Source organism: the organism of the source record quoted next, unplaced genomic scaffold, assembly GCF_019419815.1.
Source record: "Pyrus x bretschneideri cultivar Hongxiangsu unplaced genomic scaffold, Pyrus_bretschneideri_v1 Contig90, whole genome shotgun sequence".
In the NCBI taxonomy this organism is placed as follows: Eukaryota; Viridiplantae; Streptophyta; class Magnoliopsida; order Rosales; family Rosaceae; genus Pyrus; species Pyrus x bretschneideri.
This window is the reverse complement of record NW_025999832.1, coordinates 901105-913648: the sequence shown is the minus strand read 5'-3', so window position 1 is coordinate 913648 and position 12544 is coordinate 901105. Positions and strand designations below refer to the sequence as shown.

Genomic DNA, 12544 nt, shown 5'->3' with positions numbered 1-12544 from the left:
CAAAGATTATTGTTTGAGCCGTCTCATATAAATGTTATATGCTTAAACGATAAGTCCAAGGAATATGTGATTGGAAGAATGCGATCTAAAGAAGTTAGATTCATGAGACCATTCTTTCGTTGACACATCCTAAACATTCCTGATCATAGGATTGTCAATTGGGCATTGACAGTCCGTTAAGATCAGTACGTGTTATGTCTTCTCTCAGGGAGAGTGACTAGTCTCGAGTCATTGGTGTGTGTGACATCAAGACAAGTACGTAGGTGCTCAATAGAGAATGAGTTCACTGAACACGATCAACGAAGAGTTCTCATATTCATGTCACATGAGAACTCATGGTTGGGATAATGCAAATTAGTCTTTTGACCTGAGGCATCACAGTTGTCTTGTGGTTAGGTCCTTAATCTTTGATTATGTCAAAGTCACTCCATCATGAGGGTGTCCATGGCATCATTAGGGTTAAGCCACTTAGCCATGGAGGCAAGTGAATGCGCAACAAGGGATCTCTAACCTTCAAACTGTTTGAGGGAGAATACTCTATGATATGATTTTGAATCTTTGGCCAAAGTATGAATGAGATTTAGGAATGTGTTCCAAATCACGTTCAAGGTAATCATATAAGCACAAGACTCACATTGGATAGTAGACATGAATAAACTATCAAACCAAACAATGTGGTCGAGAGTATTGTATTAGAGAAAGACTGTATTGCATTTGTAATCCTAAAACTGAATAGATTCTCCACCTCTTCTGATTAGCTTGGGTAACCATGACATGCTGCTAGGTGTCAACCATAGTTTGTGGAAGCCCTAAAAGTGTATTATCACTAACGGGAGAATTGAAAGTAAGTTTCAATTCACAATCGATTTGAAAGAGTTTGAATCGCCCACTGCCTCGCTAAAAGGAACCTAATGGATCGTACACCGTGTAAGGTAGAGATTGAAGATTCAACGGAGATGAGTAAGAATAATTAAATGGTTTAATTATTTATGGCAAGGATTAATTAATATGATTATTAATCAAACGAATAAGTTCGTTAAAAGACCTCGGGATAGTTTTGGACCTTAAGGCCCAATGGGCTTCGAACGTCAAGTCCATTGACTTAAGTTGTATGACAACTTAATGAATAATGATTCACAAAGGCCCAAATAGCCCAATAAATCCCTAAGGCCGGCCATGTTAGAGAAGGAGTGGGTTTTGGACTTATTTACAAGTTTGCCACTCAAATGAATTAAGGTATAAGTGTGACTTAATAGCCAAAATTCATTAAGGGTTATTTTTGGGGAAAGGATGAGAACACAAGCTCTCCTTTCTCTCTAAAATTTCGGCCACCCTTGAGGAAAACATCTAGCAATCTTACTTCCTCAAGGTCACTCATTTCTTCTTCAATCTTACCTTGGTGTGGAGACTTAGAGGTTCTCAATTTTGGGAACTTGGAGAAACCTTTTCATCCATCCAAATCCATGGATCTAAGATGCAAGGAATGAAGGCCCTCTCTTTGGGTGATTAGCCTTTGCTTATGCAAAGAGGAATCTACAAAGGTATTGATTTCTCAACTCACTTTGTTTTGAGTTGAGTCTTGGTTCACCTATCTACTAGGCTTTGAATTTTATGGGTAAATGTTTTGTTTTTAAGTGCATACAAGCATGATTCCGCCTTTAATTGTTAATTGCATGCTATTGATGTTGCTTAAATGAACATGTTTTTCACAAATCTTCCTTCAAGTGGTATCAAGAGCCTAAGTCTAGTAGTTGGTGAATCCTTTTGGGTTTTGTAGTTCATAGTTTGTGATTTGAATGTTGTAATTGTTACAAGCTTTATTCTTGCTTCTTTGAATGTAAATTTTGTTAGAAAATTTGCCATCTCAAATGTTGTAGATGTAGTTCATATGAGCATGAATTTTGGAGCTAAAATTTGGTGCCATGTTTTTGGGGAAATTCGGCCAAATCCAAAGGGTGGATTTTTGGGTTCTTGTTTGACTTGTTAAAAGTGTTTTAAAGTGACTTTTGGAACCCCTATGTACCCTAGTATGGTTGTATGTTATTTCCCTTAAGTTTGAGTGGTTTTGGGATGGTTTTGGGTGAAGAATGTTCATGGAGCTCTTATGGGTTTTCATGAATGTTCTTCATTGTTCTTGATATGTTCTTGCCAAGAACAAAAGGTTTGGTGTTTTGATTCAAAGTTTTGATTTATTTCATAAAGTTTTTTGTTTTGAAATATTTCTTATGTTTAAATATCTTAGATATTTGTTTTGAAAAATTAAAGAAATTTTAGTGGGTAGGTGTGTAATGATTTATTCCATTACACACACCCCACTTACAAAAACTTTGAAATTTTTTTTATTACTTTGCTTCAAAACCAGCCACCCTACTCAATTAGGGTCCTTGTGGGGCTTTTGTGCAATTATATAAAGTTTTGATACTTTTGTGTATTTGCATTTTGACCCAAAAGTTTACGTTTTTTACGTAAAGGTCCAAAATCACTAAAGGTAGCGTTTGGTACGCAGACGGGACGGGACGGGACGGGACGGAACAGATGTTCTGTGTTATGTTTGGTATGCGCAGGACGGAACAAGAAGGTTGTTCCGTCCTGCGTTTGGTAGCACATGGACGGAACGGAACCAAAAGATTAAAATGACTAAAATACCCATGTTCCAGTGTTGTTTGGTACAATTTTATGGGCGGAACGGGACATGACTCTTTTTTTTTTTTTTTTTTTTTTTTTTTTTTTAAAGTTGTTCAAATTTGAACACTATTATCCATTATTTGTTTTTCTTGGTCCAAATTTTAATAGATATATGTTGTGTTTCACATGCAAACCCCTTTAAAATTTGTAATTTTTCCCGTTTTCTACACCTCCATTCGAATTTTCACCACAAACCCATCAAATTTTATTGTGCAAATTGCAAAACCCACACCCCAATTCAATTTTTAGTCCCTAATTTTGGTCCTTTCAATTGTGGGTTGTTGTTGTTAAGGATGGATTTATAAGATGTTACAATCCTATCACTAAGGAAATAAATAATTTACATAAAATCATAATAAACTACGAATCCCAAGAATACAAGAATATATACACAAAAGTTAACAAATTGTTGAAGAGAGCTGGAGTATTCAAAGTAGGTGTGGATGGTTGGAGAAATGGCAACGAGAATTAAACTCTTCTAGTGAAAATTTGATGAAATGGAGTAGAAGAAAATTTAACAAAGGAAGGGAGGAAATTGATCATCTAATGCATTATTTGGGTTGCCTCCATGATAATTGGGAGGAACATGGTGAGCAGATTAAGGCCTTGATAGAGTGTATTAACAAATTGAAAGAAAGAGAAAAGAAGTTTTAACTAGGTCTCGAATCAAATGGATGCAGGTTGGGATTCTAACTCAAAGTTCTTTCACTAGACCACCATATAGAATAGATGATTTAATACAGTTGAAAAATTGCAAAACATTCAAGGGGTATGGATAGAGGAGGCGAATGTTACATGGTAGACAGTGGAAGAGCATTTCATCAACTTGTTCATGTCTGGGGGTTAGCAAGATTGGGGGGCTATCCTTGACTATGTTATCCTAATAATATTAGAGAAGGTGAACAATGATTATACAAAGCCAATTAGCAATGACGAGATCAAGGATGATTTGTTCCCAATAGGGTGTTTAAAGGCTCTAGGCCTTGACGGTTTTGAAAGAGATTTTTCCCATTCTTTTTTGGATATTATCTCGGAATAGATCAATGGCCTAGTTCAGGATTTCTCGAGTGGGGGAACAAGCCCCAAGCACCTTAATAGGTTCTACAAACATTAGAATTGGCCTTGTTTAGAAGGACACCCCTCTAAATATTCCCCATTGCAGGAACAAGGCAAACCACATAAGAGCACATGACAAATGTTGAAAAATATATAAGTTTAATGATCATGCATATCGTAAACATTTTAGAGTTTAAACATTTAGAACTTAAACAAAGAAAATGAAATATGCATAACTTAAACATGAAATATTCGAAATCAAACATTCGTCCTGACTTAAAAAACAAATAATGTCTTGCTAAAGTAATAATGAAAACACTTAGAAGTTGATAAAGTTCCCCATACTAAAACCACAAATACTAAAACCTCAAAGGCTCTCCATAAACACTTTAATGAAATCTGGCTTCTGTGAGTCATCCAAGGTGCTCCAAATACCCATAAGATCGGTATCTTTCACTAACTTCATTGAAATTCTTAACACCTGATCGTATAAGAGACCCATGGCCTGAAGCTCAGAAGGTAGTCTAGCTTTTGCTTCTCTAAAAGTAAAACTTTCACCTAATTTCTTCATTTCAGTAACAGCTTTATTCCAACCTTCACTGATAACAGATACAATATTTGCATCACCATCATTCCTGCTCCTCTTCCTCTTCCTAACAGGTTGAGAAGCACTAGATGTAGCAACAGAAGGAGATGGGGTAGGTGAAAGCGGAGGTATCTCAGAAGTCTCACAATCCTCACTTTCCAAACCCATATTTTCAATTGCATCTGCCGCTGATTCAGCAATGCTACCCGTGGCTCGGTCTCTCCCAAACACCGTACATAGCCGTGGATACAACGGGAATGGCTTATTTGGTTTGCAAGATGCATTGGGATGTTTCTACAATAAGAACCCAAAGAAATCAAGGTTAAGACTTTCAAAACAACTAATTGATAAAGAATAAGAAAAAAAAAATTTACCTTCACCCACTCCTGTAGTATTTCGTCACTATCCACAACAATACATTTTTTCTCATCATCCCAACCAAATCCAGATGTATTCATCATGTCATATGCAGACGAATACTTTTCTTTCAGACGCTTCAATTTGTTTTGTATATGCTTCGGCTCTATATTAATGCCAAGAATCTGTTCCCTCATCTTGGAGGCAACCGTTACAAAAGTACCAGCCTTAAAATTGCCGGTCTCACACCTAACACCATCAGCAACCATCTCCTCGAGGATGGTAAGTAGTACATCCTCCTCATGATCAATCCAATTACGTGAGGTGGCCATATAATCTATCAAATAAGCCATATATTACACAAGTAACACAAATAAATTTATATTAGTTGTACTAATCAATTACCAAATCAAATAAGCCAAATCAAATGACAATGACTAAATTTATATTAGTTGTACTAATCAATTACCAAATCAAATAAGCCAAATCAAATGACAATGACTAAATTTATATTAGTTTAGTTCTCTAAGTATTTTATGTTCTAAGAGTAATTTTGCTCCATGTGTTGACAATACAGAGGACAGCTGCAGACCAGATATTGAGGGACTTGCAAAACAATCCTGATATGTGGCTCCAATCTATGACCAGTGCATTTACTTTTTGTCTAACAAGGCCACTGTCAGATGCCCAGATGGTCCTTGCAGTTGGGCAGCAAGGCTGAAGCAAGCCAAAAATAGAATGCCTTTATGTGGGTACAACAACAACAATAATAATCAAGTTGACTGCTTAGGTGTAGATTTTGTTCTTTGTTAAACAAGGCATCAGATAAAGTCTACAGAATGCTTATACCATCTAATCTTGTTGCATATTCATTGGCTTTCTCATGGTTTGGTGCTTTGGAAAAAATTCTATGCAGCTTTTCATTACGACTTGTATAAATCTTTCTCTTTGTAATTTAAGGTGCTGATATTATGAGGGTTTTCTTTGCATCTACATTCAGGTCCTAGAAGGGGTTATCAAGTATAGGTGGAATGCATTGCCTGTTGAACAGAGAGACGGAATGAAAAATTATCTCTTATGTCATTGTACAGGTATGAATCATGCAGTAAATATATGAGGATTGCAAGTTTTGCTCGTTTAGATAGTCATATAGTAAATTTCCTTTCTTACCTTTGGTTCCTTTTTTGTGAAGCTATCAAGTAATGAGGCCTCTTTTCGAATGGAAAGACTTTATGTCAGCAAACTCAATATTATACTGGTTCAGGTATTTCCTTGTTTCTCTCCCATTAGGATTATTGCATTTGTCGCTTTTTTTGGTTAGTTTGTTGTATCAAGCACTTTGTTTTCTTTTCTGTTTGTCTGTTGGCTTTTTCTATTTGATAGTATCTGAAATTTACTTGTTATATTCAAATCTGTAATTGCTTACTTGTTGGATAGTTGTACTCGAGAGTAAACAATTAAATAAATAGAAAAGTTGCATATGGATGGACAAGCACAAACAGAAAATCCAATACCAAAAGCACCAGAGGAATCTAAAAAAAACGCTACTTCCTAATGCACTTGAAACAATAGACAACCTAATTTTAAAATAAGCCAAATCAATAGTTTAATTACCAAATCAAATAAGCCAAATCAAATGACAATGACTACACCCTAATTTTAAAATTTATTAAAATTTAGTAACACAAATAAACATATCAAATAAGCCATAACATCTAGATAACTCCAAATTACCATACTACAATAACAAACATCTCAATAGTCTTGATGTTACGAATTTTCAAGCCAATTACAACAACTAAATTGAGTCCCCTTCTAAAAGACAATTACAACAACTACCATGTTAACCAATTTTCAAGCCCTTCTTCCTCTCCACTCATCATATATTTCTCTTGCAAGATCATCCCTCCATTGAGTCCATATTTGGCTTGACTCAACGGTTTCAATGTAGGCTAATACTTCTGGTAAATCTTCCCCTATAGGTAATTCATCAAATGCAAGCCTTGCATTTTCTTCAGGATCAACTGCCATATACATTCTGATAAAATTATGAAGTAAACTACATGCGGTGATCATTCGTCCCTGAATCTTGATTGGATAGTGGGAAGGACTTCGTAAGATAGCCCAACGTCGTTTGAGGAGGCCAAAACATCTCTCAATGACATTCCTGGCACGTGAGTGTTTCATATTAAAATATTCTTCATGATTCCTAGGTGCCCGTGAATTGTTTTCCCACTCTTGCAAATGGTATCTAGTGCCTCTATACGGTGCCAGAAAACCTTCACCATTCGTATATCCGGAATCAACCAAATAATATGTACCAGTTGGGACCTTGAGGCCATTAGCTCTAGTAACAGCGTCACCAAGAACTCTCGAATCAGTAGCTGATCCCTCCCAACCGGATAACACATATACGAATTTGAGGTCGTGTGTGCATACACCTAACACATTAGTTGCTATATGACCCTTCCTTGTTCTATATCTTGGTCTATCGGCATCAGGCACAGTGACCCCTATGTAAGTTCCATCTAGCGCTCCTAAGCAACCCTAGACAAAAGAAAAACTTATATTAATTAGCAATTACAAATAATTATGTTATTAATGATTTTACTATGATTATTACCTTAAAGCATTTCCATCTTGATTCCGTGCAATCCTCTGGGATAGGGGTTGGTTTTGCAAACAACACATCTTGCAAACTGAGTAATGCACGCAATACTCTACGGACATATCGACTAATAGTTTCACCAGACCTAAAAAATCTAACTTGCATTGACCTATTTTTATTGTGGTGGGCTAATATGTTAACAAAAGTAGCTACTTGCTCCTCTATTGTAACATGACCATCATCTACCAATCCACCACGAGTTTGTAGTAAATCACATAAAACTGCAAATGCATTCCTATCCATTCGTAGCTCCCACAAACAGTTAGTATCACTCAATCGCGTGATACGATTTATTTCCTCTCTCCTAACATGAAGTCTAACAAATGTCCTCTGCTCTAAACTAGCTATTTCCCGTTGTCTCCTTTGTTGTTGTCTATACCTCAACAATTGTGCATTCATAGTAAAGACTTGTGCCATTATAATCCAAACGTTCAAAAGAACAAAGAATTGAGTCTCATATTCATCCATACCTTCACATGCAAAAAAACAACACATGAATGAGTGGAGTATCAACATACGCTAAATTCATTTTAGATACTCGGACTTGGTAATAATGATAATATAATGTATAATAAAAAGCAAGGCCCAACAAACTATACAACGCAAAATAGTTCACTTGGAGGGTTTGGTTTAGACTAATGAAGTAAGTCATTGAAATTAAAAGGAAGTAATAATATATAATGTTTATGGACGTTGCTTTCTTAGCCTAAAACCATTGAGCCATATGATCATAGATATCACTCTCACAAATCCAAAATAACATAGATATCACTCTTCTAATTTTATCACAACTACCTCAAATCTTATGAATCAAGCATAACCATCACAGCAAGTCAAATGAAAAAAAGTAGCTGTGGATTTAAATAAAATTGCTAGCACAAAAATCAGCAATAAAACATGCATTACCAATTAACAACCCAAACATGCACAAAAAAGGTCCCAAATCACCAAAACAAAACAAAAAAAAGAGTAAAATTTAGCTGCAAAGAAAACAAATAATACAGTTTTTTCCTAGTTCTCTGTACATATACATAAAACAAAACCAAACATGCATTACCTTTTGGCATTTTGCTTAAAGTGACTTGTTTATTTTCCTAGTTCTCTGTACATATACATTTTTTTATTTTTAGAAGAACTGTACGTATACATATTAATCGCCATAAACTTGCATGCTATTATCCTTATTAATCTAGGTATATTTTTTGACAATTTGCCTTATCTTTATGGTCAGCGTTGGTGCTGGATGTTCTCAACTCCTCTCTGACATGCAGGCTTTCAAGGTTTTCACTAATGAGAACTTATTTTATAGATTCACTGAATGCTGTGGATTTAAATAAAATTGCTAGCACAAAAATCAGCAAGAAAACATGCATTACCAATTAACAACCCAAACATGCACAAAAAAGTCCCAAATCACCAAAACAAAACAAAAAAAAAAAGTAAAATTTAGCTGCAAAGAAAACAAATAATACATTTGTATACCTTTAGCACAGAGAGTTCCAAGAATCAGAATCGAAAATCCAAAAATCTGAAAGGGACGGTTTCCCGAATCTGGAAAACAAAATGCATCAGACACGCACAATAACGATCCAACAAAAAAAAAAGATCCAAACCATATAAGCTGATAAACATGCAAAACTCACAGATAAATAACGATCTTGGGCTGATTTAGAATCACGATTCGTAATATTAGTCTTCAGACCTGTAAGCAACCAACAATCTGTCAGAGCAATACCATTTTGTTTTTCGAATAATCCACATGAGATCAAACCCAAACATGTCAAAAAAATTTGTGCCCTTCAACACAGTCAACACATGGATTAGTCCATTGATTTTCTATGTCCAGGTCAGATGCAAACCACTACATTTTTAGTTGCGAAGTTGGTTTTATTGTAACTCTGTTCCTTCATAAGTTTTCTTGACATATTAACTGCCCCAAGCCATAATGTATTGTTGCATGATAATCGGAGTTGGGGTGCTAATGTGGAGTTGACATAATACTTTGTTGCGCAGTATCACAATGATCTCTTTGTATTTGACCTGGATCAGTTCAAGGTAGAGATCTTGGCTCTGTCATGTTAATCTACTATTATTAATTCATGTTCGTTACTTATGTACATATATGTTCAAGTGCGTGGGTGCAAGAGCACCTTTAAGCTGCAGAACGTAATTTATTAGATGATCATCGTACTCATGCTGTATATGTGATACAATGCCATATGTTTTATGTTGTTGGTGCAGGCTAAGGCAGAAGAGTGGATGCAGTCCACATTTTTTCCCATTTCACAAAATACAAATTACAGATTGATATGTATTTACTCAAGAAACAAAATCAGAACCATACAACTCAACAATCAAGAACACAAAGGCATCCAAGAAACACCAAATTGACCAAACTGACCGTTCATTGACTGAAGTTCTAGTAACTGATCCAAGAAATTCACCCAAATTTCAGTCACAGAGAAATTTATCAACCAACCATTCACATATATGGTTGCCATTTCCCACCTTGTCTTGATTACATGGCACAGCTTAATTTGATAATACTCAATGTTATAGCAGACATTACAGCTAGAAACTATAAAAGGACCGATTTAAGTAATCACCTATTCAAGTCCATCCTTTCTTGGATACTAGCCTCTTTGCACATTGTTTTCATGCTTCGCAAGATAGTCTAGGATTACTTGGCAGAGTAATACATACCTGGATTACAGGAAAGTGTTCACCAGCAGGCTATCTTTCTAGGCTATCAATTTTGAACCTTTGATCCAATTAATTCTTGTTGGAAAGAATGGTCCAAACTAACAGTATCACGACCTAACATACCAGACGACTATTTGACAACAAACCCTAAACAGGAGAACCCTCAATTGCATAGTTAAAACCAAAATTATGGAAGTCCAATTTATTTAGTGTTATATTTCCTAATTGATTAAGTATCATAACTAAAGCTGAGAAAAGAAGATATGAATGAAAACATTCATTCACAAAAACAAAATGAATCAGTAAACTCACATTTGAAACTTTGACAGAGGTGCGTAGATTTCGGGGTGCAGGCTCCCCAATGTATTTGGTCGACTCGGAATCACAGGAGCACAAAGCAGCCTCTGTATTTTTCCAATATCATTGTTTTTATGACATTCCCCAAAAAGTTTGAGATTTTGCAAGATGCCTAATTTCCTAAATTGAATTTGAGAACAGAAAGACAGATTGAAAGCGGAAACAGAAACCCAAGAAAAAAATGTACCAGACCCAGATGAGAATCGCCAAAAAAAAATAGTATTTTGCTGCACTCTAGTTGATACAAAATATCAAACACAAACAGAGAACAAATACATAAACAGAGAACAAATAAAAAACATTTGAACAATCGAAGAAAGAGAGACCGAGAGCTACACGAAAACAGATCGAACCTGGAACCGAGATGCAGAGCTGAAGATGCTACGGAAGAGGATGAGGAGGAAGGTTCGCAGAGCTGCTACACGGAAGATGCAGAGGTGAAGAGGCTACAGGGAAGAAGATGAGGAGGAAAGGGAAGATGCAGAGGGAGGAACACGACGGCTGAGAAGAAGAGGGATAGTTTTTAGGGTTTGTTATATGATTTTTGATGTAAATTTTGAAAAAGACAAGGGGCATTTTTGTCTTAAAAATTTGGAAATTTCTGTCCCACAGGCATGGAACAACCCGTTCCAGGGTGGGGGTGTGGAACAGAAAATCATCCAAAATCTGTTCCATGGAACACCCCGTTCCACTCATTTTAGGCGCACCAAACGCGGGACGGAACGCCTCGTCTCACTCTGTTCCGTCCTGTCCCGCGTACCAAACGCAACCAAAAGGACAAATTGTTTTGCTCCTTTAATGAAGTTTTAGCTTTTGTGGAAATTTTTGGGTTCTAGTTGTAATTACATGAAGTAGTGGACTTTTGTGTTTTTACAAAGTGACCCCAAAAGTTTAAGTTTTTGCAAAATAGCCCAAAAGTTGAGGTTAATTGCACTATGGCCCAAATTAGGTAGAGAACAAAATTGTTTTATCTCTTTAAATGAGAATTGGATTTTCATTTCATTTAGCTCCATTTAAATCATTTCTATGGATACAAAAACCAAATGAAAATGTTGCATTCAAGTTTAATTAGTTAAAGCGTTAATTAATTAAAGAAAGGGTGATTATGAACCTTAGCCTACGATAATTGAGCTATGTGAAAGGCCGTTTCAAATTTGTTTGAACCATGGGAATGTGTAGATTAAATTTTGGTTGTAATTTGATATGATCAATTGTTGTAAAAGAGCATAAGCTCTTCTTTACTTTAAAGTAATTTGATTTGATCAATTGTTGTAAAAGAGCATAAGCTCTTCTTTACTTTAAAGTAATTTGATTTGATCAATTGTTGTAAAAGAGCATAAGCTCTTATTTACTTTGAAGTACTTCTTTCTTGTTTTATTCGATATGCATGAAATTGGAGTAGTTGGGTCCAACGCCCAATAAGACAACACGCCTTAATGTGATTAAACGCGTAACTAAAATCAATCTTCATCCCTAGACCGAGATTCAACACTAGGCTCGTGTTGAATCGAATCAAAGGTTCATAGTCATCCTAAGGCCCTAAGGCAACTATAAAGTCCATCAATGAATGCAAATCTTATGTTAGTAGTACCATATAGTCTTGCTTTAAAAACCGTTTTAAAAGCATAGTGGGAGTATTATATACTACTAAATCAATCATATGGACCAATAGTTGTAATAGGACCAAAATGTTTTAATTGGATTAAAATGTATGTTTATATGTGATGAGACCTAAAACCCTCAACAAACCATTATTAAGTTGATAAGCAAGAGATGCTTTGAATATCTCTTCGTAGGCCTTCCACCGTGGTGGGCTCCAATCGTTTGTGACTTATGCACCGGCTTCACCCTATAATGGGGAAGTACAAAGTATGTGCTTACATCCAGAGGAGTCCATAAACATATGATGAGGTGAGTGTAGACAACGAGTATGACCAACATGATACCAACATGATATAATTTTGAGGCATTCATTCTCTAGAGGCCAAACTAGATGGGTAATTACAAGAGTTGTAAATGACTAAAGTGTTATTCTCTCATCATTATTTTTGCTAACCAAAATGATATAATTCTGAGGTGGGCTTGGTAATGGTGAGTCTCCCATACCCTGCTAAGAGTTCAACAAAACTCTC

General features: G+C 35.8%; 2 protein-coding genes across 2 annotated transcripts; both read right to left on the bottom strand.

Moving 5' to 3' along the window:
• Window positions 1-3871: 3871 nt before the first annotated feature.
• LOC103940543 lies at window positions 3872-11042 on the bottom strand. The gene is made up of 3 exons (XM_048576744.1): window positions 10766-11042; window positions 4702-5021; window positions 3872-4621 (listed from the first exon to the last, which is right to left on the bottom strand). Exons 2-3 carry the CDS (start codon window positions 5014-5016, stop codon window positions 4109-4111), a joined length of 828 nt encoding a protein of 275 aa, XP_048432701.1. The 5' UTR covers window positions 5017-5021; window positions 10766-11042; the 3' UTR covers window positions 3872-4108.
• On the bottom strand, window positions 6539-7595 carry LOC125473644 (putative nuclease HARBI1). The gene is made up of 2 exons (XM_048576756.1): window positions 7506-7595; window positions 6539-7231 (listed from the first exon to the last, which is right to left on the bottom strand). The coding sequence occupies exons 1-2, from the start codon at window positions 7593-7595 to the stop codon at window positions 6539-6541; spliced, it is 783 nt and encodes a 260-aa protein (XP_048432713.1).
• Window positions 11043-12544: the final 1502 nt, after the last annotated feature.